The 27,188-nt window shown below is 36.2% G+C and overlaps 6 protein-coding genes across 11 annotated transcripts; 2 read left to right on the top strand and 4 right to left on the bottom strand.

Moving 5' to 3' along the window:
• Nucleotides 1-286: 286 nt before the first annotated feature.
• Nucleotides 287-1,788, bottom strand: LOC124221873 (mitochondrial inner membrane protease subunit 1). Its single transcript, XM_046632255.2, has 3 exons — nt 1,647-1,788; nt 883-1,080; nt 287-634 (listed from the first exon to the last, which is right to left on the bottom strand). Exons 1-3 carry the CDS (start codon nt 1,749-1,751, stop codon nt 467-469), a joined length of 471 nt encoding a protein of 156 aa, XP_046488211.1. The 5' UTR covers nt 1,752-1,788; the 3' UTR covers nt 287-466.
• ZnT63C (zinc transporter 63C) lies at nt 1,539-10,917 on the top strand. Of its 4 annotated transcripts, none has more exons than XM_046632243.2 (8): nt 1,539-1,679; nt 4,701-4,892; nt 6,091-6,313; nt 7,382-7,643; nt 7,874-7,991; nt 8,367-8,582; nt 9,065-9,175; nt 9,481-10,917. In XM_046632243.2, exons 2-8 carry the CDS (start codon nt 4,716-4,718, stop codon nt 9,676-9,678), a joined length of 1,305 nt encoding a protein of 434 aa, XP_046488199.1. In that variant the 5' UTR covers nt 1,539-1,679; nt 4,701-4,715; the 3' UTR covers nt 9,679-10,917. The 4 variants fall into 4 exon arrangements, with proteins under 4 accessions (XP_046488199.1, XP_046488198.1, XP_046488197.1 ...); XM_046632242.2 differs by lacking the exon at nt 1,539-1,679 and adding an exon at nt 1,783-1,914; XM_046632241.2 differs by lacking the exon at nt 1,539-1,679 and adding an exon at nt 2,235-2,532.
• Nucleotides 10,918-11,609: 692 nt separating this feature from the next.
• Nucleotides 11,610-14,580, bottom strand: LOC124221867 (phenoloxidase-activating factor 2). 3 transcript variants are annotated; one of them, XM_046632250.2, is made up of 6 exons: nt 14,426-14,580; nt 13,640-13,728; nt 13,252-13,502; nt 12,941-13,171; nt 12,552-12,753; nt 11,610-12,234 (listed from the first exon to the last, which is right to left on the bottom strand). In XM_046632250.2, exons 2-6 carry the CDS (start codon nt 13,724-13,726, stop codon nt 12,070-12,072), a joined length of 936 nt encoding a protein of 311 aa, XP_046488206.1. In that variant the 5' UTR covers nt 13,727-13,728; nt 14,426-14,580; the 3' UTR covers nt 11,610-12,069. The 3 variants fall into 3 exon arrangements, with proteins under 3 accessions (XP_046488206.1, XP_046488204.1, XP_046488205.1); XM_046632248.2 differs by lacking the exon at nt 14,426-14,580 and adding an exon at nt 13,891-14,105 and having other exon boundaries at nt 13,640-13,731; XM_046632249.2 differs by lacking the exon at nt 14,426-14,580 and adding an exon at nt 13,891-14,105.
• A 2,272-nt stretch (nt 14,581-16,852) lies between these two features.
• Nucleotides 16,853-17,983, bottom strand: LOC124221870 (uncharacterized). The gene is made up of 5 exons (XM_046632253.2): nt 17,876-17,983; nt 17,639-17,788; nt 17,312-17,431; nt 17,108-17,187; nt 16,853-17,005 (listed from the first exon to the last, which is right to left on the bottom strand). The coding sequence occupies exons 1-5, from the start codon at nt 17,931-17,933 to the stop codon at nt 16,853-16,855; spliced, it is 561 nt and encodes a 186-aa protein (XP_046488209.1). The 5' UTR covers nt 17,934-17,983.
• Nucleotides 17,984-18,260: 277 nt separating this feature from the next.
• On the bottom strand, nt 18,261-20,350 carry scf (Calumenin scf). Its single transcript, XM_046632251.2, has 4 exons — nt 20,035-20,350; nt 19,147-19,714; nt 18,847-18,962; nt 18,261-18,738 (listed from the first exon to the last, which is right to left on the bottom strand). The coding sequence occupies exons 1-4, from the start codon at nt 20,134-20,136 to the stop codon at nt 18,550-18,552; spliced, it is 975 nt and encodes a 324-aa protein (XP_046488207.1). The 5' UTR covers nt 20,137-20,350; the 3' UTR covers nt 18,261-18,549.
• Nucleotides 20,351-22,205: 1,855 nt separating this feature from the next.
• Tsp2A (tetraspanin 2A) lies at nt 22,206-26,788 on the top strand. Its single transcript, XM_046632252.2, has 5 exons — nt 22,206-22,429; nt 23,926-24,123; nt 24,227-24,403; nt 24,483-24,668; nt 24,913-26,788. The coding sequence occupies exons 1-5, from the start codon at nt 22,334-22,336 to the stop codon at nt 24,985-24,987; spliced, it is 732 nt and encodes a 243-aa protein (XP_046488208.1). The 5' UTR covers nt 22,206-22,333; the 3' UTR covers nt 24,988-26,788.
• Nucleotides 26,789-27,188: the final 400 nt, after the last annotated feature.

Below are 27,188 nucleotides of genomic sequence, written 5' to 3'. Positions count from 1 at the left end.
CCAATTGAGACTCCAGATAATTCAGAATACACGAAATTACGAGCAGTGCAGATCATTCTAAATCATAAAACGATCATATTCAGTAACTTCGAATGTTAGTAAAATTAACGTGATTCCGTTGGTGAATCACATAAGTAAATAACACCAGATTGAGACAAGCTGAACCAACTATCAGCTAATTTTTGCTCTAGATACTTCTTATAAGTATTTAAGTCTAACAAAACGGTTATCTGTTTATTTTTCTGTAAGAAAATGTAGAAGATTAGGGACGGATAGATAACAAAGATTTAAGAAACATATTTTTACTTCTAAATTGCATACATCTTATGCACAATTACTGCTACCGTGGAATATATGCATTATATAATGGCCAGTAATCTTCGGTGCAGAAAAATATGAAATGAATACAAGTAATCTAGGTAACGAATACACTGCACTATTTGCTTGTATTAGTTAGGTACATGTTTCACTTGTGGTGGGCGTAATTCGTCGTGAACACGGTAATATTGCTGGGCGGCCAAACTTTGCACATTGCACGACCTCGTAACAGGGCCTGTGGAACGGGGCCGTACATACGAGAATCCGATGAATTGTTGCTATTATCACCTTCGAGCCAAACATGACCAATAGGTACCTGAAAACAGTAAACAACAAACACGTATAATACGAGCCACGCGTCGTCGACGCTCTTCATTATTCCGATGCGCGCTCGGATTTCTGTTCTCAAAAAATACAAAATTATTCAAAGAGCAGTAACTCCCCAGGTTCGTCATATTCTTTAAAATTTCTTTAATACGTCCAACTTTTTAACATTTTGCCGCTCGCGTGTACGTTTTTTAACGTGTTGCGTGAGCATTGGCATGTCAACAACACAGAACTCACGATGTAAGTTGAAAAGCCATCATGTATTTTGTCTCCCGGGACACCAGTCACCCGTTTGCAAATGTGTTGACATGGGTTCGATGGGCATTTTGCGATAACTATATCTCCTCTGTGTATACGTTGTAGTCGCGGTGATACGTGCTCCGTTAGTAGTACATCGTTACTGTAAATTGTTGGCTCCATGGAAGGCCCTGTACACTGAAATACGAGACAACAATTATTTAGAAAGAAAAACAAATTAGTAAAATGAGAAAATAAAATTTAGGGGAAAAGAAGTGAACCACAATAGGAAGGCAAGATAATTTGCATGTATCATCGAGTTAAAAGTCAAGAAATAGATAATGAGAAAGTTATTATATACATGGTGACCCAGGACTATCACTTCATAGGCTGTCGATATTTATATAAAGAACACATTATTCCCATTTGATGTTTTACCACAGCTTGTTTATGATTCGATTCCAAATTGCAAAACATCGAAAAGTCGAAGACAACGACAACTTCTTGTAGTTTAGAATGATACGAATTATCGCGGCAAAAATCTATTTAGACGAAGACTAGTGACATCTGTTTTGCGCGGTCGGCAGAGTAGGACTTGAGCGACGATACTTCATTTAGGACCAATCGTTATTGCGTGCGATAATTCTAGATGTCGGCAGAGATTCAACGGATAAACTCTAACCTCAAAGTAACATTAGTAGTGTCAGATTATAATGATATAATGGACGCATTTGCAGATAACAGTAGTTATAAAAACAACTTACCACGACAAAATCACCGACGTATTCTAACGCACAGTGAGTTACGCACCCGTATTGTAATAAAGTACCTATCGTGCCCAATATCTTGAATGAAAATTTATTCAACATTATTCGTGAGTATGAGTAACATTATCGTCTTGAATATTTAACAAGTTTAAATATTGGCCTGGAGTTGTTTATACACGTTCAAAAGAAAAAAAATGCAAGATAAAACTTTAGCACAACACTTAACATCTACATCGGTGGACCAGGCACAGGTCTCGACAGATTGGTAAGTCACGTGGATATAAAAATTTTGAAGTCGACAAAAACGAGAAGAAGAAATTACAGCTCGCATCATACGCAGCTTATGAAGGAGATCAGTCTCAAATACAGTTAGCGTCAATAGTTGTTTAATTATATTCGCCCGATGAATAAATTACGCAACGCTATTAGTTTTATTCTTATATCAACAAGGTTCAAGCTTGTGTTGAATTCATCGACAGAACGGTAGAACAGTAAACAGAAAAGTTGTGATGTATGCATGCGTGTCATGAGCTTGACGCTGCGAATTTCACGAATACTTTGTGAACACATAAGCGGCACTGAATTTTCTCACCGAGTTTCGGAATTCAGTTGGCTGTGAGTTACCATTGATGTATTGCGGTTTATTTTCTATCCTCGTTGGGTGTCCAACAATGGATTGAATGTAGTGTTTTAAATTGCTCTTCATAGAGTTTAATGTGTTTTTTACTAAAAAAAAGTATTTTGTACTTTAACCAATAAATGAGTCCCGTGAATATATCATGTTTGTATACTACATTGTGTGGTCAAAGTTTTTCAACTCCGTCATTTTATACTAGTACCTTATAGTTGAAATAATTTTACAAATTACAAATAATTCTTCAAGGTGAGTGTGCAACAAAATATCTGTCGTTACAACATTATTATTTCATATCGTCAGTTGAAAATGAGTAGTATTTTCAATTGGATTTCCACTAACGTTTTCCAAACTAATAACATAAAAATAAATCCGGCATGTGCCATTATTTTGCGTCTCATGTAGTGATTCATACGTACCCCTTCACTCCTATGAATCATTCCTTCTTTTCTTTATGATGATTGTCTCCATCTGTGCCTGTAAGTTGTTGATAAAAAAATAATTACCTAGTTTAGATTGCATGCCAACTTTTATACAGCAATTAAAATCAACTTATTTAATTAACCGCGTCAAAAAGCTAAGTTCGATTTTAAATTAGATTCTGTGTATTTCTCAGCTATCTATTAGTATCTAAGATTGCACGAGCATATACTCTGTAAGTAGGTGCTGATTACAGTCTGATAATCGTCTATGTCATGACCTACATTTCTACGTCACCAATTCCACGCGCTCGTTAGTCTTACCCATCACCTCTAATCACTAATTTAATTGTTTGAATATGTGCCATTGTGATAACTAGATGTGTAATCGGACATCACATGTATTTAACAATAGCAGACGTTGACCTTTGTCCATTCTGCTAATCGTCATCTAAAATTGTATGTATAACAATGTTTGATGATTATTTGATCAGGTATATTCTAAATTAAATCGAATTGATATCATCTGTATATGAAAGCATCAAATAATTGAATTAAATATATATCCAACTGCTTCCAAAGTTTTGATCGATCAAGCTTGATTGAAAACCCAATTTGTCACTCATACTGAGTTTTGATAACAAGTTCTTATGTGGTGAATGAATCTTGGTAAGTTAGCTTGATGTTAAATTATGTGCTGACCTATATTTACTTAATTACCATAATCTTACCATAAGAACTTGGTATTGGTGATTAGCTGAACTTTTGATCAAGCTCGATCGATCAAAGCTTCTGGTACAGATTTCTAATGTATATTCGACGGCATATCACAATATCCCTAATTCACTAATCTTCTCAGATCTGTATTACTTCTGAAGATACTGGGTTACAATTCTCAAATGCAGATAATAATTTTGAGGTCAGAAAAAATTGAAGTAGCTCCTACTGTATTAACAAACTTCATCTGTATGTTGATTTTGCTGTAATCCACATCTCAGCAGAGATATTGTACATAATACGGCGCAGAAATTTCTGGAAAATATATAACACATGAGATTTGAATATTTGAGCTTGAGAAGCTTAGCATTTTTTATATTTCTTGATCCAGAGTTCGAATCTTTGATCTCTTATTTCCATTCCAACATCACATGACTGTGGTCGGCTGAAATATTTATAGAAGTCCTGGATTATCACTAAAAATAATATAACGAACGGAACAAAGAACCAGCCTTTGATACTTTCCAACATACATGTAATGCACAGGGTCATTTTTTCGTTGCTGATTGTGACCCTTCAGTGAGAGAGAGCTGCTTCTGCAGGTCCTAGCTGGAACGGTTGCGTTAGTCACACTTATTTTCAGCAACGAAAAAATGACCCTGTATAACTATGTACAGTCATTATGCTTCTTAGCTTTCACCAGTTGGTAGAAACTCCAGTTTGTATTAAGGTGTTAGTCGGTTATGTGCAATTGTGACAAGTACGTAGGTCTTGATAAAATTTTTAATGAAGATATGAGCTTGATTATTTAGAGCACTGATTAAAACTTACATGGTCTCATTGTGTCAGTACTCAATTGATCATAAATCAAATATGCTGGTAAAGCCCAGCAGTTGATATTTATTTAAATACGAGGATTCCCTACAAGCTGTGTATTCATGTATTCAAATCTAACGAAAGTCACAAGGTTGAGGTTAGTGACCTTGACGCAATGAACACTGAAAGGAAAATCAGAATTTTTCTGCCTCAGAATAACTTTGAAAGCGTAGAATGTGCAAATTCTAAGTGTGTTAATACTTTATCACAGTGTACTAAACTTCAGACAAGACTAAAGTTGAAAAGTAATGTGCTTTTTGAAAAATATATTGTTAAATTAAAGTTACAAACTTCAACCTTGTCCAAAGTTAGCTGCTATTTAAATAAATAGTGTTGAACTATACTTATCCTGAAATTAAGATATCTGAAATTGATAAATAATACTGGTTTCATACTTTTTTCCAGCATTTAATAACAACAATGGGCCGTTATACTGGGAAAAAATGTCGACTGCTAACAATGCTGTGGCTCACTTTTATCTTCTTTTTGGTAGAAATAGGTTTTGGCTATTTCACCAACTCGATGGCTTTAATAGCTGATAGTTTTCACATGCTGTCGGATGGGCTTGCTCTAGTAGTGGCATTCCTCTCGGTGAAGGTAAGAAAACCAGCTACTGATTATTGCTGAAAAATTCATGAAATCTGACTGTTGAACTCAAATTACTCGCTGATGTCGGCACAAATTGAACGTGGCACTTCGCATTTCTGTTCTATTTATACTTAAATATAAATATTCACATGCGAAATATGTGCTTGCAAGCTGCTACCGACATTTCTACAATACACAGTCAACTGTTGAGCTGTATAAATTTGTGATAAGACATTTATTTCAAACAATGCTTTGTTATTATAATCAATTGGATACTCCGATCAATTGCTGCATACTTACAGTAAGGTTGCGATCAAGACGCTCCGCATACAATTGATAGCCAATAATAACTATGAGTGCATTGTTTTATTTTTGGTCTCATTGAAACCAGAGCGATTGACTGGTAGTTAGGGGAACTAAACTTGAATTAAATGAAGTTGATGATAGCAACATGACAGCGATGACTTTTTTTTAGAATAACTCGTTATTTTAAAATTTTACAATTATTTGAAATTCACTAAACAGTAACATAGGGTGGCCACGCAACTGGAAAACCTGAAAAACCTGGAGATATCAGGGAATTTAAAAGGAGTCATCGAAAACTGGGAATTGTCAGGGAATTTTTCTTCGGTCATGAAAGAAACTAAAAACATTACTTTTATACCATGGCAATTAGAAATCATTTTTTTACGTTGAGAAAAAGAATTGGCTTAAATTGAATTTTTTGTACATTATATTTTTTTTCAATTTGAATTGAATTTGAACCAAATATTGAGTTAATAAGCTGAACGATTTAGGTTTTAGTACCTTACTAGAACTGGGAAAATGTCAGGGAAAATTGGGTCCTAGGTCCTGGAAAATTTGGAAATGTGAAATTTTTTCTATAAAATTTGTGGCCGGCCCAAATACAGCATGAATATACTCATATTTTGATGATGCAACTTCTTGATATATGTATATTCTGATGTTACGAATTACAGATTTTTTCCTCAATATGTCGTTACATTAATTGTTACTAGCTTGAACCTCATATAATTAATGATATGAAAAGTAATGACCAATCTACTGAAATAGTGGAAATAGAATATCTGGATAACTTGACCTTAGCTGATCAAGCTTCGAATTTGGAGTTACGAAATTTTACTGTAATTACAGTCATATTCATATCTGAATCACTTTGAAATGATTTATTTTATTGCTTTCACAGATGTCACCAAAGAAATGGTCGAAAAATACTTTCGGCTGGGCCAGGGCTGAGGTACTCGGTGCTTTGGTAAATGCAGTGTTTCTGGTTGCACTATGCTTCAGTATTACTGTTGAAGCATTTGGACGCTTCATAGAACCTGAAGAAATCCATGAGCCTGAACTTCTTGTCGTGGTTGGTGTAACGGGACTGCTAGTTAATGTGGTAGGACTGTGCTTATTCCATGGTGAGTGAGAAGAAATTTTATTTGTGATATATTTTTAATACCTGTCAACCCAAAATGTTTATTCGTAGGTGGGGGTTTAAAATTTTTTTTAATTTTAAAACTCTATTTTATATGATTTACGTTCGACTTTTTTTTATAAAGAAAGAGATAAATGTGTGAAAGTCCAAAACTTCACTGAACGCAACCCATATTTCTTAATTATACACGTAAGCAGCTCTGTGATTAAATACAAGGCTAGTAGTAACCGAATCGTACGGTGTAGACGAAAACGGGAAGGTTTCAGTCAGACGAAGAAGTGCATATGGTTACTGTTTTACGACTGTTCTCAGGTTTTATGTATTTGAATAAGATGTTTGATTTTTAGGTGATATAAATACGAACTAACAATCATTTGTTCGGTCATTTCATAATTTAATCCGTTGTGTAGGTCGAAGAAGCAAAGAGGTAACTTGTCATCCTCCTGAAGATATCGGAGTTGACTCCATTAAATACGAAGTAACTACCGACTCTGCATCGACGAGTGATGTAGGTCAGCTAATCTAAAGAAAATTCTTCTCATTATTGAGAATGCAGAACAAAAATATCGTGACACATTTTTAAGTTTACGAAAATTTTCAGATCTTGGTAATTTCCTTGACTAAAATTGAAATATATTTGTTTAATAATTTTTCATGGATCTTATTTACTCGAAGAAACGTATCAACGAGGGTTCATAGTTATTTTTGCCTGTCTGACTGAAAACTCTCCTACAGCCTAGTTGCCTAAATGAATTTTAAATCCCGCTGTATCAATGATAAATGACTCTCATTAAATACGAGACTCATTGATACACATGCATAAATAATAAATAGATACTAGTGATCAAATAGAATAAGTTTACTAGATTTAAAAAAATCTAATTTCAATATGCAGTTATAGTAATATTGAGAAAAATGGATTATGTTGCAAAGATGGTGTTTAATTCTTAGTTTGATGATAAATTTGACTGCTAGAAAGAATCACGCACCTTCAAGAGGTAATGGAAATATCATTGTTCTCGATCTGAATAAAATATTTGCCTAATTTCAGAGCATGGAAGTTCTCATGGGCATGCACATGGAATTTCTCGAAGTCACAATCGGCTCAGCACTCTTGTTGGCACCGATGATAACGAAAATGAAGGACAGTGCAGACCTCCTACTCCACCAGTAAAGCGAGCACATGGTCATAGTCACGATGCTGGCCAAATGAATATGCGAGGTGTATTCCTCCACGTTTTGTCTGATGCACTGGGATCCGTTATTGTTATTGTTTCTGCGCTGATTGTATGGCTCACAGACTGGTCTTTTAAGTAAGATTGATGAGAAATCATTATATTTGTTGTAGTCAATGCGAAATAATAGAAAGAATGAATAAGAACGTTCATTGTGCAGAATATTTTGACACATAGTTTTCTATTATATACCAAGGAAAGGAGCTGAGAATAAATATTTTCATACAGTTTTTCAATTTGCAATATATTGCTAGGTATCAAAGCTCTTTGATAAATTGGATAATTTATTTAATACTTTCTGTTCACAGACGTTATATAGATCCTGCGTTGTCGCTACTGTTGGTGATACTCATATTGAAATCCGTCTGGCCGTTATTACGGGAATCAGCTTTAATCTTACTGCAAACAGTCCCTACGCATATACAGGTAAAGCGACGAGGATTTAGTCTTGCTTCTATACTTTTTTTTCGTATTGTATAAAAAAGAAGTTACAGTTGAATACTCTTCTCTCCAAACATCTTTGATACATTATTGAGACTTAATATTGGAAATTGGGTTTCAGGTGTGGTATTTAATGACAGAGGTTCAAGTAGAGTATTTATATTTTATCTGGTAGTTTTTAGCCGTTTGTATATCCTATTCTTTGTAAACAAAGATAAGCCTCTAGAAGAACGACCTAACGCCTTTTTTTTCTTCGAGCCATACACACTAGACATGACGTTATACAAAATATATTCTTACTTTACAATATTATTTATGCTCATATTCCAACACTTATCTTACGTTCATGATTTTCTACAGGTTGACGCAATTCAGCAGCGCTTACTGGACAATGTTGACGGTGTGTTGGCGGTACATGAATTTCATGTATGGCAACTGGCTGGAGAACGAATTATAGCCTCTGCCCATATCCGTTGCCGTAATCTCTCCGAATATATGAAGATTGCTGAACAAGTTAAAGAGTTTTTCCATAACGAAGGAATTCACTCAACTACAATACAGCCGGAATTTATAGATGTAAGTTTCTTCTCATAATTTTTATTCTGATCCGCTGATTATAGAGTATCATTGTATGGTAAGTATTGTTTGGAAGTAAATAGGTTCCGGGGAAAGAAGGGCCTGCCCTACTTCCACCCTTCAGTCCCTTTCCCCCCACCCCGCACTTAGGGATTGACTACGTTCGTCGTTTGGTATGTTTTTCATCTCGACATTTTGGGCGCAAACATCAAGCGATAGACCCAGTTTCACCAGTCCTCACGTGGAACAGGAGCAGAGATGCGGACAGGGTGGAAATAAGACGCTCTCTCCTTCCCCCAAAACCCCTCTACTCCTAAATAATATTAACCTTGATCAAAAATTGTTGTTAAATATCAGACAAAAACGTAACTACCATCACAGTATCGGTAAAGTCAACCATGATTACTTGGACTTAATGTAAAAACTAAATGATAAGTTTTCGGCACAAACATTGAAGTTCTCCTTTATATTTATCATTGCAGTACCATGACAATAGCGCAGTACAAGAAACCCCGACCGAAGATTGCGTCCTCGATTGCCCAAAGACCGACAAGCCATGCAACCAAGCTACCTGCTGTGGACCGTCAAAACAGGTCAGTCTTTCATTCCGTCAAATAATTAACATCCTTGATGTCCCTTATCCTCAATCCCTACAGTACTACTTGAAGAGAAATGCAAACCGATGTCACAATCCTCCAAAGTCCAAATGTCTCGGACGGTGCCTTGATGGTATCAATTCGGAATCTAATACATGTTTAGGTACAATATTCGTTACTTAAATTCTAAAAGTAACTTTGTGTCCTATACGAATAATATTGGTTCATCATCAACATTCCTTAATAAATTGCTTTTGTTCATTTACTGCATTATTTTTGTCGATAAAATGACAATTACTTAGGGTCGTGAAACGCCATCACCCGGAGAAACGCCATACATGTGCAGGCAGCGGAATAGTCTGGCAAGATCGAACGTCGCTATAGAAGGAATGGAACAGCAGGAGGTTAATGAAATGGAGCGCGGCCACTTGTTGTCGCTACCTACTCCTCATCATTCCGTCAACTTACCTTATCCTTTGGTCAACTCACCGCAGGCCTGACTCTCTCCATGTCATATTAACGAATGCCTACCTCCATAGCTGATCGTGTCCAGTCACGCCACGTCACAATGCCATTGTACAAACGTAATAAATTAGTTCACCCAAGCGCTTATCTCATTACGACTGCTCTGTTGATGAAAGTCTAAATTGAACAGATTAGCACGCAGTATCGTGATTAGTTTTACAACTTGTATCAACCAAGCGCGCTAATTTATTATCTGCACGCATTTAAAAGTGGGTGGCTTATTAGTTAAAGGTATTGTATAATATATTATTTCTAGTACTTTACCCAGGAGTTCGGAAGAGGAATAGGCTGGATCTTATATAATTTTTTATAGTTTGCTTGCTTATCATCGGGTAAGTAAGTATAGCTGATTGAATGCCAAAGGCATATACGTACCAAATGGAACATAATATTATCTTTTCATGATGATCATGAATTTGACCTGGCTGCCTTGATGATATTCAGATGATGCCTGTACGTAACGTTATATGTATAAGTATAAAATGATACTTTTATAAATTCTTTTATTTCGCACAAGCGCACGTTTCTCCATTTTTAGAAGAATCCAATAACTACATTTCTGTACAGCAATAGTTATTATTACTTCTGAGTAGAATCTGTACACTGTTTGCGTTTGTTAAATTTTTATCAACATTAGAAATGGAACATTCACATTAGGTCCTCATGACTCATCATTTCTTTTATCGTTTATTATTCTTATCATTACTATTATCTTCAGTCATTCATTCTACCAACAAGCCTGTGCCGAAGTTGAAGTATTATCTGTGTACGAAAAATGGTCCATTCTGAATATCTAATAGATACTTGAAATATAGTTTACTATTAGCAAATTTACTGATACAAAGACTATGTTCAATTTCATAATGTCTTGTACGTTTCCCCTGCTATTGTACAATATCCATGTATAATTATATACATACATATCTATTATCTATATATAATTGTACTTATAGATATTTTATGCTGGCTGCAGTGATATTATCAAAGGGAAGTGCAAATCAAGAGATTGAATACTGAGATCGATCTGAGACTTGTATCTGTTCTTTGATATAAAACTTCCACGCTCGTGCGAAGTTGATCAGTCGACGGCAGTGCTAATTTTAGCTATACAAATAACATATTTAGCACGTTGGTAAAAAATGAAAAAAAAAAAACAAAATTGAAACGTCTTCGTGCTATTAAAAGATTTAGACACAATGCTAAAACCGCTACCAGACATTCTGAGCCTGACGTAGTTACTACTAGTAGACTCGCTCTGTTTTTTACGAAAGAAAAAAAGAATATTTTTTTTAAGTAGATGGCATAACATAGCTTCTATAAAAAAGACTACTGATCATTAATTATCAACATTTTATTAATAACAGCACCTCGGCCCTCCATAAAGGTAATTAGATTAATAGGAGTTTTTATACTATTGTGATTTGAGAAATATCTTGAGACAATTACCTCCAAATGCGATTAGTTACTGGTCCGAAGTGTACCAGCTCGCTTGTTAAAATTTTATTTAGTTTAATGCATCGGGAGTTTAAACATTCTGGCATTTCTTTTACAAACAGCTTTGACGAGTTCGTATAAATACGTAATATTGGTTCATCATTTACATAATGTAATTTATATTTGCTTGCAAACTAGTTTCGGTATCTGTGATCAGAATTATTGAAGAGCGTATGCACAAAAGCATTATGTGCACCTTTTTTGAATTTAACATTTTTAATCGTAATAATGTGTCACTGGTCATGAAATGTTCACCAGTCGGTCTATAGTGTTGTACATTGTTTTATACATTTTATTATATATAATAATTAAATTAAACGTTAAAACTTACAGGCTTAGGAAATTATTTGCAGAGCACCAGTTGAAAAGTTTTGGCTAAGAAAAGATAATACCAATATTTTTTCAAATGATACAATGAACATATAAGTGTTTTTAAAATTATATTATGCAAATAATAATAGTAATAGTTTGGGTACGTTATTACAACATATGCTCCTTGCAATATAATCAATGTTGTTGTAAGATAAGATATTTAATCTTATTCAAAAAAAGTTTCAAACTACGCGAGCTGTGAGTTTCTAAATCTACGGATGACTTAACTTTTTTTATTTGGCGTGTTAGGTATAAATGTAAATAAAAATTTGGAAGACTTATTTTAAACTAATGTTATCTAAATATAAAGAAATATATAAGTTTTATCCATTAAAATATTGTTTGTTCACAAACTGGATTCCATTTTATCACTCAACTAATTTGTATCAATTCATATCATCCTCGACACAATTAGCCAAACATTTCTATTGCCCCTAATCACACCTTATTGATGATTTTCAAAAAATGTAACACCGCTGCCTAAGTACATACTGGATAATTCAATCAGTTCTGCCAATTTGCTGCATTATCCAAGTGAGGTAGTTTGGTACATTTACGTATACTCCGGGTACACCCGACATTGCACATCCGATTCCCCAAGCAACTAAGCCAACAAGTTGCCATTGTCCCTGTATTTGGCATACCAATGGGGATCCACCATCACCCTAGAAAATCGAAGTAATTTTCTCTTAGAATTACCGTTGCAATTTTTGTCGCGCTCGACGATCAATTCCAAAAACAACAATCGTGAATAAAAAAAAAACACTTTCGAGAAAGTCACTTTGTTTGAAAAGGAGTAACAGATATAAGGTTTAATTTGAATTGGATTAGAAAACCTTCAGAATCCGAGAAATATCTGTATGAAAATCGTCAATGCAAATTCAATTATTCCGGTAAGAATTATTGGAATCAATTGAAAGAGATCACTCTATAATTATTTTTCAAGTATCGAATCGCAGGTGTGCATAAAACTAGAAATTACCGTGCACGCGTCCTTGTTAGCTTCTCCACCAGCGCACATAAAGCTGTCTCGACTTAAATTGAAAAATTGGCCAAGTCTCGTTCCTCTCAGTCGGTTTTCGCAATTTCCTTGATCTAGAATGGGTACATCAACTTCTTTCATGATACTTTGGTAGGCGCCATTTGGTCCGAATGCATTTTTCCCCCATCCAGAAACCCAGCATCTGTAACATGGAAGTAAGTCTTTAAGCAGTGAAATCTGGTTGTGGGCACAACTCGTACTTACTGTAAGAATTTTCTAAAACTTTAAACTAATTAATTACCTATTCCACAAGCTACGTATACACTGTTCTAACGATAATATTCTCTTTGGTTTCAGTCGACTAGACTAAATTTTAAAAAAATGTTCACCTTGTCTGTGCCGCAGGCATTCCTGTAGGAGGGCATATCGTACTTATTCCAGGACTCGAGGAGATGGGAACAGTGCTACTCAGTCTTATAATTGCAACATCATTTTGCAAATTTTGCGCGTTGAACGAGGGGTGAACGAATACTTTAGCCACGTTGTATTCTTGGTACGGATACTGCTCGGACAAACTTTGAGCATCCCATTCGCCGAGTCTTACTTTGAAGCCATTGTTTCTAAGTAGAAATAAGAACAGTTCCCAGTGAAATTGATCGACTAGTTCAGTGCGTGGTTCGCATGTGCAAACGACACTTACGAGAGTGTAGCCACTTTGTGGGCAGCAGTCAAAACGTTATTAGAATCCAAGAGAACGCCAGACCCAATATAATTGTTATTCGGCATTAATAAAGCCGCTTGCCACGGATAAGCACCGTAACTCGCTATTCCTGGGGCTTGTGTTGTCAGTGGAATTTTCCTCCTACCACAAGCAGCGTCGTTTAGTTGAGACGCCGTATTTCCATTTGATGTGCAGCAATATTGAAGCCCGCTAGTACAGGCAGTTGAACCCTGGCACCAAAACAATTCATTTAGCACGTTATTAGATTAATTAACGACTGAATAACTCTATGAATCGAAACAAAATGTCTTCTAATTTTTTCTTCGCATTATCTAACGGATATAATACTTTGATTTGTCAGACGTACCATATTCACGATTCGTATATCAATTCCGGCTGCGGTAGGCGCTGCACATGTGCCCATTGGAACGCATTTGCACGACATGCCACTCATCCCTGCTTAAACATTTCAAATCACAATCATTACTGAAGTTGAGGGTACTTTTTACGATACATATCAAACTCAAGATTACTTTATTCAACGATAACATTGTTATCGACATTAGTTTTCTTTAAATTAAAACATGGATTACGTATTAGTAAGAAAAAATTATCCACCTGCGGTGTTGGAAGGGGGTGGCTGTGTCTGCATAGTCATTTGGGCAAAGACAATGGTCTGTGTTTGGCCAAATGTACTTTCGTAACAGTTTTGAATGACAAGAAACAATACGAAGGAACGGCATGTATAATTAACGCGATATTTGAACATTGTGAAGATTTAAGAAACACTAGAGAACGTGCTGTGAGTCAATGGAAATGTGTAATGATGTTTCGACCGGTTCACCGTTTTATATATTTTCCGAGTTCATGACAGAACCGCTTTTTTTCTCAAAGTTAACTATAATCGCATTACTTCGTAGTTCCAGGCGAAACGAAAAGCTTCGGCCTTCCCGTCGCATTGGCGGCCGTCGTGTAACATGTTATATAAATAAACTACAATGAGTGAGAAAAAAAATTGTAAATTACTTCCCATTATTATCATACATTCACACGATGATTCGCATTCATTTCATCTTTCGTCAGCTAGCCGTCAGTTATATTGACCTCGTAGGGACAGGGTGGTTGCAACAGATTTAGTGATAACATTACCTACCTATAGAGGCGTACACAAAATACGTGTGGATTTGTCTACATTCGTATCTGCAATGGTCATTCGTGAGCTACAGATGCGACGTGAAGAGCAGCTAGGCGGGTTCATTGCCGCGTCAATTATTGTGAGGATTTCCCGCACAGTAGTTGTACCTATATATTGTACAATTTATTGCACTGACATAAAAATTCTGGAACGAATGGCGTAACAAGTTTATTACACAGCCTTCGCAAAGTTGTGCACTGCATAGACGGAAGTTGAACGGTTGGTTTTTCCCTTTGGTTATTTATTTTACCAAAAACTATTGTTGTTAATTGAAATGCCTTGCAAATCCTTGATGTTTCAATTAGCGTTATCGTAGTGTACCTTGAGTCGCGTGAAATATTTTGTCCGTACATTATAGGTACGCTTTTGTTTTAATTGTTTCACACCGCTTCAACATTAATCGCTTTACTCCATTTTCGGAAAGGTGCCTCGCGTAATCTTAGATTATTCATATTGACTGCATACACTTACGCACATCACACCTATATGTATATCCCGCAATCTATTTTATCGGTATCGTGATAGCTGAACGCGTCGTCACTGATATTTTGCCCGTGACTAACACAAGTCAGTATTGCTTTCGTGTGGGCATAGCAAAGAGTTGTAAGTGAGGTGTTGGGATAATGGATATAGAGCACAGGATGCGGGACATAAATTTAACAACGATACTATTCGTGATCGCAGTTTTTACGTCGAGACAGCAATATGCTTACGGTTAGTATTTTTTCAGCTTTTTTTGGATTCTGGATCAAACAAACGCCATAATTGTTACACTGAAAGTTGTATTAGCGATAGCTTCTATACTGAATACTTTCGATCGTTATCAAAATAATGAGTGTTTAGAATGTACAATCGGAAAATTTTAGCGTCGCACATTTCAAGGATGGATCTCGATCTAGCAAGTGTAGTCAATTATTTTCTACAACCAAACAACGGTTAAATGTCCAAACTAGATTAAATCTTTTATCGTATTCTTTCAGGCTTGAGATGTTACGTTTGCGACAGTACATCATCTTCAAGTTCGTGTGTTTCGGATCCTGATTTTTCTACTACGTGCAATTACAAATATTGTACAATTTATCGACGGGAATTGGCAGAGCCCACGGGACTCGTGACAGCGTTTTATCGGGCTTGCGAAGACAATCCTCTGTATTTAAATACCGAAGTAAAGACACCCTTCGCCAAAACCTATTACCGGGCTTGTACAAGTAATCTTTGTAATGTCGGGAACGGTGTGGCAGAGGTCACTTCATCAAACGTTGAAATAATTACGGCCGGGGACAATGCTCTAGTTGTTCCTGGAGTCGGGGTTGTGAATGATGCATCCAGTTTGCACTCCGGTACTTTGCTCGCTTTTGTGTTGATCATAATTGCGTACGTGCTTGTTACGTACTACGAATGACGAAAAACATGATTGAATCTACCAATTTGATTTTCATTGCAAACATGATAGCATCATGTTTTAATTCTGCACTGAAATAGTGTAAGCATGCGATTAAATTCCATGGATATTAAACACTGACACACACTGACTATAATAAAAATATATTAATATCAGTTATCAATGTGAAACGTGCTGTGAACTAATTATATTCTATATGTTCTAAGATTATATTTTGAAAGAAGACGATGAGTAATTTTTAAACAAGCACGTATCGGAAACCCTAATTATTTGTAGGTTTTTTGTTTATTATATGTGACTTTTATCCAAGTATCTTACAATAGATTAAAGATAGCCAGTTTCGTCTGACCGAAACCTTTGATAAAGAAACTTTTTTACAATACCTGGAATCAAAGAAACAATTATGGAATATCCAGATCACGGTCACAAAAGAATCCTAGATATCACATATGGGAATGTTGAGCATTTATTTCTAAAATATGCTAACTTACACGTAAACGTTTAAAATTATAAAGCGTATAGCCAGAGATGTATCATGTTATATAAAAGGAATGAAAATCCATTGCTGCGTATTTTATTCGTATGATATTCCTGTTTTCGGAAGTAAAGTTTGAATCAAAAAATTGCCGCGGCTTTACGCCTTACGATAGGCAGTCTAGTGTTCTCATATGATATGGCAGCGCGGCAAAGCGTTTGAAATAGAAATTGTGCAATTTTTATAAAACTAAAATTAATTATAATTACGGTATTCAGAAAAATCAGCATTCAATTTGGCAATGTCAATATGTAGTATCCTATTCCGAATTGTATAAGGTATAATCTATACAGGAAGAATATAAAATTTAATATATGACGGCAAATATATCTGAATGTAATAATGTACAAAAATGCATAAGCTTCTTAACGATAACATAACGTACACGATAACAAGTTTAAATACGTTATTGAAATTCAGGTAGATTTTATGTAATCATGAAATGATTCTATGAAAACATATTTCCATAACAAGAAATTAGGAACAGTAAGAAAAGCAGTGTCTGAGTGCAAATGGATGCAATATTCGTAGTAGATGCGTTACAGGGTGCTTCTCCAGCGTTAGTTCGGCACGCACAGGCACCGATCGTGTGGCTGGTAATCTGTTAACAATGAATCAGAAGGATAATGGCATGTTATACTCATGAAAAATCATCATTGGTTTTTACGCAGACAGTAGTAAAACAAATGTTGTCGTGATTTACCTTTTGCTCATAGCAACCCGACGTCAAAGCAGTTGTAGTATCCTGGATCATTTTACCACAAAAGTAAGAAGCATTTATCACTATGAAAAAAACAATAACAATCATAAGACAGAAATAAACAATAAGTTTACAATGCAGTTACTATTGAATACATGCATTATTATACGGTAAATAAATTGGCACAAATGAGAGATTTTCGCTCACCTGCATTATCATACACATAAGTATATTTTATGCAACTGTAGCCAGACCTTAACGGGCATCCGATTATTGAGCGATTATAATTTGCCCACATGTATGTTACATTTGGTTCACTACCATCATCTGAAAATCACGTATGTGCAATTAATTGAGACTCATCGCTGAAATTTGTGGGGCTATTCTTGTTTTTTAGACGAGAATGTTATAGCAACGATATTTACTTATGTGAATTATTCTGAATGTAAGTCAGTTGAAAGCCATCAAAGCTGTGACGTCATTCCGGCATACTATCATGTCATGTGCCATAAAATAATTTATCAAGATACTTACTCGTAACAATCAGTGGTTCGATGCATGGTGTACCGGTATAATCGTCGCAAGAAATATTGACAGTGCTGGTCTTGTCATACAACGGTCCAAGCCAAGTAAAATGTAGGCAATATGGAGTATCATCCTCAGTGTCAGTTGTGTCTGCAGATGCTTCAAAGTTGCAAAGTGAGTGTTTGAATACATCAAATTACGTGCTAATATTTCACGGATATAATAAGTAAAAAGTTGTTAGTATACCTGCTAAATGACAAAAAAAACATAAATAAAGTAATGCGAAGAAGTAAAATTTCCGCATGTTGCACTTGCCAGGTAATGTGAGCCGTACTGATATCGTTCAATTATTATCTCTACTTATCTGATAAAGATATACGTCACTGTATTTTTTTGGATAAGCTTTACGAGCCCAATCAAAGTATATCGATATAATAATAGCTATGGATTCATGTCAAATTATAAATTCCTTGTTGAACGTATTTTCAAGGCCTTAACATTTATTGTTGCCTTGAATAAAACTGATGTTTCACACTCACCTCTAAATACAGTATTTAGAAATGCGGTGACAAATAAATCAGGTAATTTAGTAAGAAAAAACTAGTATAAAGTGATTGTTGGTAACTTCAAGTTAGTATTAAAATATGCATGTTTATTATTAGGGCCATTTACATGAGATTGAAATTCATTATTTTTGATTACGAAGGTGATATACGTATTCTGTTAGACGAATAACATTAGTAAAATTTTATCACCGATTCGTTTAGTACGTACTATAAGTAGGTACATAAATATATGTAGAATGGAAAATGGTAGACATAAATGCTTGACAGGGTTGAATCTTTAAGCTAAGATCTTAATAATATCAATATAAATATATGTATAAACTTTGTTCAATGAAGCAGTAAAATGTAATATTATTAAAATTCATCGTGTCTCGCCAAAGCCTCTCCAAAATCAGTTGCTTGCGAACCAACGAAAATGTCATATTTCTCTAAGATCTCTTCTTTGGTAAGTTTTTGATCAGCATCACCGTCTGCCTCATAAATCAAATGCCGGGATTCTGCTTCCGCGTGATCAAAGTCTGCTGGGATGATCCAATTCTTTACCTAAAAATATCAGTTATTCATAAGTAATATATTTCATAATAAGACTGCCTATGAATAATGTCAACTTGAAATTATTACAGAGTATACGAAACAATGTCCGTAACCAACCTCCTCAACATCCATGAAGCCATCACCATCCTTGTCTCTGTAAGTAGAAAACTGCTCCCTTTCATTCTTTACCCATTCTGGTTCTTCCTCGTCAGCTCCTCCCCTGTACATGTCGCCTGGAAAATAGTTATATAAATTTAGGATATGCAAATCATTGTTCGACGTTCGCCGAAAACAATTTCTTTGAACTACGATTTTCTCGTATCCATTTTTGGCTAAAGTTGGTCAAATTTAATAACTCTTGCCATTCTGATTTATCTAATTAACTGCATAATATTATTTTCAGAATCAAAAACATACCAATATATTCAGTGACGGATATTTTTCCATCAGCATCTTTATCGATATCCTCCATTGTCTCGAGGACAACAACATCCCGCATATCATCAGATTCTTCTGGATGAAGAAATCCGGTAAATTCTTCTTTGGTCAAGGCATCGTCACCGTCTTTGTCAGCTACCGACCACCGTCGGCGATCTCTCTTGAGCATAGCAGCATATGAGAAATTATCGTCCTCGGTTTTTTCAGGTAAATCGTCCCCGGCATCGTCCATAAATCCGTATACCAAGCTGCGGTATTCTTGCCAAGGCAGCTTTTCCTTGTCCTCTGGATTATGTGTCGTCCATTGACGGTCAACGTCGTCTTGGATGTAACGTTGTTGGGTGTACTTTATCCAGTCCTTGAGCTCCTCTTGGGTCACAAATCCGTCTTTATCTTTGTCAATTTTATCAACTATTATACCGAGGCGTCTTCTGCTCTCCTCAGGACTCAGCTGATCAAATGTCTTGGCCTCCTCACCAAGAAAAGCCTCATGATCGTACGTCGGATTGTGTTGTGAATTAATAAAGTGTTCCTGGTCGCTAAGGTCCTGAAATTGCAATACGCCAACATATAATTAAAAACTGCAGTACAAGTTGTATAATAATAAATGAAAATTGATCTCCGATGGACATGCGATCAACATTCTTCTGTAATTACGTTGCGATAATAGAAGCTTTTCACAAACCTTACAGAAACAGTAATAAGTTGTTAAAAAATCTGTGATTAATTACATGCAAGTTTAATTTTAAATCAAATAAACGAAAATCGGGTTCGACCAAGTATTAAGCGAATGAATGACAGGAGTGCTCGTAGAGGTTATGCGTACGAAAATGGGCTAATTTTGATTTGTACAAACTCTGAACGAACCTTGTCTAATACACGATCCTGAACTTCATCTGGCTTCGGAATCGCCCTGACGGTAACAATAACCAAGAACACACTACCGAGTGTAAATAATGTCCGCGGCATGATTTTGAAGAAACTACCTAACACGAAGTGTAAAAAATTAAACGATGAAACGAGGGTCCTATTTACAACGACTCGATTGCGGCAGGAAGAATTAAAAATCCTCTATCAAGGCGAGAACCCTTGACGTTGAAAGGCAACGCTATGTCATCAACTCTAGGCCGCTGTTCCAGCTTCCACATCATCATAGCTCAACTTCTTGGTTACCGCCGGTCCCCACTCCCTGGTTCTCTCGCTTGCACCAACCACGTTTCCCGGCTGTTCTATGGCCGACGATTCGCACGCGCCTTTAGAAGAAAACAAATGCCTTCGCCCACACATCGCGATCTTCCATTGACGAAATGGAAACTTGAATTGGTCATTAACCGCTGATTACGAAACATCAAATATTTGAGAACATCGGTATCTGCAATAATAACCATACATACATACCGTATACATTCATTATCGGTCTCACAGAAATTTCTCGCACCGATTTATCTCCAGGCACGTAGCGCCTGTATATTCGATAACGTTGAATATTTCGACCGTAGTAAATTCATCCTACTTATAAATTTACACAAGCTAGGCGTTTGTAATTAAGCCACCGCGTATTAATAGAACACAATGTGTAGGATGAATCTGCGTACGCTCGATGTAATTGGCTGCACACGGTGATTTTTTAACAGCTAGGATATCCCCTCGTTAGGAAATATCTCAGTAAACTAACGCTATTTACTCAATTAGAGATTTAACAGATTTCAGATCGAAATAAATCAATACCAGCCGATCAGGCTTTGGAAAAGGATTGTCTTTACTCCAAATTTATCACATTTGAGCAAAGTCAGGTTTATCATTCGTTAATTAGTCTTTGTTTAATAAGATACCAGAGCTTTTTCAATCAAGAGTTAGAATACATGTTGAAGAATACCTAAATCCACACGCTGCAAGCTCGGAATTAGAGTACAGTGCTTGATATTATTGTCGAAGATAAGACTGGTAGTCAACATTCCAGTAGTACACGTGGAGTCTAGTAGATTCACACGATTCTCTGTCGTGAGTTTCTGTAGCGAAGGATCTACAGCGCGGATCTAAAATCGAATACTGAGAGTAGTTTGAACTGTGATCGCGAAAAGCTGCAACATTCATGCAACCTATACTGCAGTGTATTTCCACCAATTATATCCAAGTCTGGTCTACCTTTGCGTAAATTGCATGATATGATACGAAGACTAGGTCAACGTATAAAGTCGTTCGAACCATTCACCATACCACTTTCCAGAATCAATCCATTGTAGAAATCGCAGAAAACATGCATTCTTCCAGTTAATTTGTCTCGGCCTAAACGTTTGTACTATCTCATTCGCAGATATTGTTTGCAATAAATTTCCATATGTAATACATTATATTCTGGATACGATGCTGAGAGCGTACAAGACTGGTCATAAATTTGTTAGGTATGTGCGATGCTTGGTAATATTTAAATACACGCATAGCTGTGCCTGAATGTTTTAGACTTGAGCAATCGCCGAGTTGAAAATTCCCAGATGTCGACTTTATCGTCATTGCTGTTGCTACGGTATCTATATTATGTTGTACGAAATTGACATTACGAACATATACAGGGATTGCATCTCCATACCCACAGTACGTCCAACATCATGTAATCAATAATGCGAGACGATACCGCTGCTTTTTTCACACCGTAATTTCAGGAACGTACAATGACACATCGGCGATCCCCAATTGTGCCTCACCTGTCGTGAAAAGCACGACGACGTGATAACTATACATAGAATTGATATTGAAGAAGAGTGAACACAATTCAGGGAAAATATACTGGAGATGTTTTGATCTCGCTCGTACACTTATATTATATATACGCGTTTCTATTGAATACGAAATATGTAATATATTTGTATGCCAATTGGTTGTAGAAATTTACTTCCTGCTCACTAAGATTAAAATTATACTATACTCACCTCGTTAATCAAACTACCGCGATGAGAAAGAATGATTCACGTTTGATTTATCAGAACATAGTAAGTCGTGACGCTGTATATCTAGGGCGCGCTTATCCAAGTTATCTTATATTTGCCAAAGATAAAACATTACACGTTGGTGGCCCGCCCAGTTACCTGTTGTACTCAACCATTGTTGTCTCGACTCCAATAATTAGTGGTGATCTTCGTTCAACAAAGTGCCCGGTTCTTAAAAAATAATGGCTGGGACGGGCCGAGGCACTGGTGCTGCCCAGCTGGAGCAAAAAATTGGATGTATAAAATACCTGATATTCTGTTTCAACGCAGTGAGTTGGGTGAGTAATCCTTCCACGATTGCATTCAACGTACACACAATCCTGTATAGAATCAAACATGTGGATACTAATTTTATACGCTCTCAGATCATACATAACTACATACCAAACATGTTATTTTTACATCGACTACGCACTAACTGCAAGAATTTGGAGAAAGATTCGTTTTTTGAGCATCATAGGCTATAAGGTATTAGCAATGGCAAATAAGGTTCTTCGTTTCGTATACATATGTATGATTCATTTATCAATTAATTCGCGAGAATGTCGGCAATTTTAGCTAAGTAAAAAACGAACATCGTTTATATATTACATCGAATTTAAAATTGTAATTTGATGATATCATTAGAAGAGCTCTTGATAGTTTGCATCGATTTTTATCAAAGCCCTTCCTGTACGATACACGCCACGTTATACATAAGATATCCGATGTGTCATCAGTGATAGGAGATTACGTTCAGGCGATATAAGACGTTAAATTGATTTAAAAACTGTTTCATCCGTTACGAAAAATTCTCTTGAATTGCAGCTAGATTGTAGCAGTGATCAAATTATTGCAACATAACATTTGCTCCGGAAATTGGTGTTCTTGCGCCTGCTTGTCGGCAACCCGTCACAGCTTCGCGGAAGGCTGGTTGCCGATGCGTTAGGCGGTGATTACTCAATCTATGTTGCTTAACTGGTATGCAGTATTGTAACTACGTGTACAACTGTACGTATTATACGTAGCACAATTGCTATTCTAGAACTGTGTTCAAATTTAACACTGTCTTATATTGCCTTGTATTGGAGTGGGTATGAATTTGCGTAATACACGAAAGTCCTGATTTGTTACACCAGGAGAAAATAATGACTACATCGCGTCGAGATGCCGTCCTAAATAGCAATGCGTTATATTCTAGGACGCGCCTCAGTTTTATAGCCATTGCAAATTTACTTCGTGGAAATTTTAAACAGCAGGACATGTGTGTGATTTTAAATACGAGGTGCAATATCTATATTTAGGACACTATACATATATCTATAACCAATGCACCGTACATGTTTTTGCGATTAACACACGTGGAATAATTTTTCAACATTGATGAGAAATTCATTGTCACAGATAAACTGTATGAAATTTTCTGTATAATGAAAACTCATTCGATATCGTAATGGACACATGTATATTTGGTAGAAGGTTTCTATCACTGTCGATAAATACCAGTCAGAAGTCAATCAACTTGGAGAGAGAGAGAGAAAAAAAAAACGCAAATTACAAAACAGACGCAGTGAACAAGCTGCAGCCAATCTCCAATCACGGAATTCAAATGTCCATGAACTTAATTTCCGTTAAAAATTCCTTTACTCTATAATTAACGCCATATGTGGAACATGACGCATTCACTTTGTTCTGGCAATGTTACGTGAAAACAATAATTATTTATATCATGATTACGATCAACCATCGTTACAAAATTTCAAACAAAAATGTTATTTCTATGTTTTGCCTCCAGATATTTGGGGCCAGCTTGTTTGGACTGTCGCTTTGGATGCGTCTTGAGCCGGGATTCGAGGAGTGGGTTGGTTTCCTCGGAATGTGGCAATTCTACATTGGTATTTACATCCTGATCGCAGCCTCCGTAATTGTGATGATAATATCTTTCGTTGGGTGCGGTGCAGCTCTCATGGAGCTCGTTGTAGGCCTTTACGCAGTGCGTACTGAATTTTTTTACTTCCTGGAATGAAATTATTGACGGTTATTTGCGCGTGTCCTTAAATCGAGGCAATTCCGGTACTATCGAAGGTTCTTTTCAGTATATTGGTCTACAAATCCTGAGCTTTGTATGCGGTTTAGCCGGGGCTGCGGTGCTCCTTGATTATTCGACCTACGACAGCAGTATTCAACCCATTATCTCAACGGCCATGACAAATCTGATATCCAACTCGCAATACGAAGGCGCTGCGGTTATCCTCCGGATGGTACAGGAGAACGTGAGTCAGATTCGCCTCAGTGATGATAATAACGCTTGGCGGGTGAATTTTTCTGTATTCCGATTGTTCGATGTCTTAGATCGGATGCTGCGGAGCCAATGGTCCGATGGATTACTTGACGATGCTGAAGCCACTGCCTACAGAATGCCGGGACACGGTAACAGGGAATGCATTTTTCCACGGTTGTGTCGATGAGCTTACTTGGTTTTTGGAGGCTAGATCTGGATGGATCGCTGGTCTCGCGTTATCTCTTTGCATGCTGCACGTAAGTACGAATATACTAGCTGGAGACTCCTGATTGTAAAGGACGTTACAATCGAACTGAAAAATAAATTAAACGAAGTTCTGCGTTGCCGCAGTCGATGAATGGGTAGATTAATTGGATATAGATATATATCTGTGCACAAAACATTTCGGAGAAAGTGTAATAGCATAACGATGCAAGCGGTGTTAGATAAGACTTAATCACCTTTCGGTATTTTTTTTTTTTTTTTTTCATTTTTGTGCAGGTTATTTTGGCGGTTCTCGCGTTGATCTTGATCCAAGCAATCAAGAAGGAGGAAGAAATTACGTACAAACAATAATAATACCAATCATTTCAATTTTATTCACAACATACATTAAGCTTCATTTACGTAAGTTATACAAATAATTCAGTTGCGAATGCGATGCAGCCATATATTACAATAATCGTACGAGCTCAGAGGGCGTGCCTCAACCAGTCAATGATTAATTTATAATCACAAAAAATTAACAAATAAAAGCAAAATCCAAAGCCACATAATCATTTTACAAACATGACGTTAAAAGACAATTGAAATATAATGAATAAAAAATCATCTAACCCAATTGGATCTGGACTCGAACCTTCAGCAAGATTGATTTTCTTCACACTTGCGAAATCTAGTATTACCTTCAGGCATTGAAACATATACATGTATAAACACTTAAATCTATAATTATATAACATAATTTATCATTGGTATAACTTACTATAAGTAATACGTGCAGTTGTACGAAATAGGAATAATTTTAATCAATTAAAATGAGTCAGTGTCATAACGATAGTGATCGCCGCATATAACATCCTATAGATAACTTTGTAATATTTTGTTATAAATAAACCCATTGTGTACACGTATTAATTATTGCCAAATTAAAGTATATGCATATTAGAAACAGGCCCTATCAGTGTAAAAGTAATTTTGAACACGCGTTAAAAATTATTCTTACAATATTACAATCTTTGACGATAAAGTACCTGATGCCGTAATTCGACGCACATATTTCGTTCTGTTTCTTCTCTTTTTGGCAATAGTATGCGTCATTCAACTAACCTTAGCTGGAATTCTACTATCTCATCTGCATAATTTTCACAAAATTTGAATATGCAGAAATTTCATTTTATTGCCACGCAACAAGTACAAGAAAAAGGAGTAACAAACGGCTAACTTCACCGAACGTACGTGTTAAACATACTTGAAGACTAATTAAATATCTACAAATAGATCATGACAAGCTACAGAAATATATGTTATACAGTACAGTAGAACCTCGATTATCCGAATTAATTGGGACCGAGCCTAGTTCGGATAATCGCAAGTTTGTATAACCGAAATGCAATTTTTATCTTAGGGTTTAATAGTATGTACCTACAATACAGATTTAAATCGCGACAAATAGTTCGGATTAAGCATCTAAATATATATTTAAACCTTGTTCAAACACCGAACGCTTGTTTTATTACTTTGGTTTTATATAATCGTCTATTGTGAATTGAAAAAGTGGACGGATACGCCTGTATCGAATTACCGAACGAGAACCTGATAGATAATTCGTCAAAACATTCATGAATAAATGTAACATATTCCTCACGATTAGCACAATTTAAGTTTAACTTTTTCATCGCTATCAGATCAAATAACTTGAGAATCGAGATTTCGTAATGCAGAATTTAAACGAATACGACTTTCTCGATAAACTGTACGACATACCAAAGTGTAAAAATTATGCTCCGAGTTATTGTAGCCTTTTAGGGCCAAGCTCCACACTGCAGGTGAGCTCGCGATTATTGCGAATAGTTTAACCATGACCTTTCTAGGATTGACACGGGGCTATGTAAACTATCTCCAGTACCTACGCTCATACGCAATTGAGGAACATTGAAACTCAGGTAGAGGCGTAGAATAGATATTGTTTGATCAGCCGTCAACGCCCGCGACGCCTCAGGCTGGACATAAATTTAAAATGCCTGTGTTGGGTATCAATAATAAATCTCAAAGCGATAGAGCAGCAGCCGATGTGGGTCGCGAGGCGAGAGATAAGAGGACCATTGTGATGAAAATATTGATCACCACAAAAAATGCAGCCGAGTATTATTTACCAACCGGAACCAGAGCGTGATCGAATTGAAAGAAGAAAAAAAGAAGTGTATAGAAACAATAAAAAAATTTTAAAAAAACACCCATGGCTGTTTTCGCCGCAGACTAATTATTGGATACTCTAATGATTAACGTTCTGCAGGAAGGCGCAATTTATTACACACACTTGGACGTTCACTTCTTTGTTTGTTATGAAAAAAAAAAATGTTAAACATCAGGCTCGAGGGACGCGTCGTTGGAACAGTACGACGTGTGAGACACCAACGTTTTTGAATTTGTAATCGATCCGTTCCCAAGCAAAACTTCCGTTTCACAGAACGTGAACTAATCAAGAACATTGATTTCCCCGGCTTCTGAACATCAAAAACTCTCTCAGGAGAAAGTTGCGACCACGCCGAGGACCG

The sequence above is a fragment of the Neodiprion pinetum genome, chromosome 6 (assembly GCF_021155775.2).
Source record: "Neodiprion pinetum isolate iyNeoPine1 chromosome 6, iyNeoPine1.2, whole genome shotgun sequence".
Taxonomy (NCBI): domain Eukaryota; kingdom Metazoa; phylum Arthropoda; class Insecta; order Hymenoptera; family Diprionidae; genus Neodiprion; species Neodiprion pinetum.
Note: the sequence above shows the minus strand (reverse complement) of the source record. Positions and strands in the feature narration are given on the sequence as shown.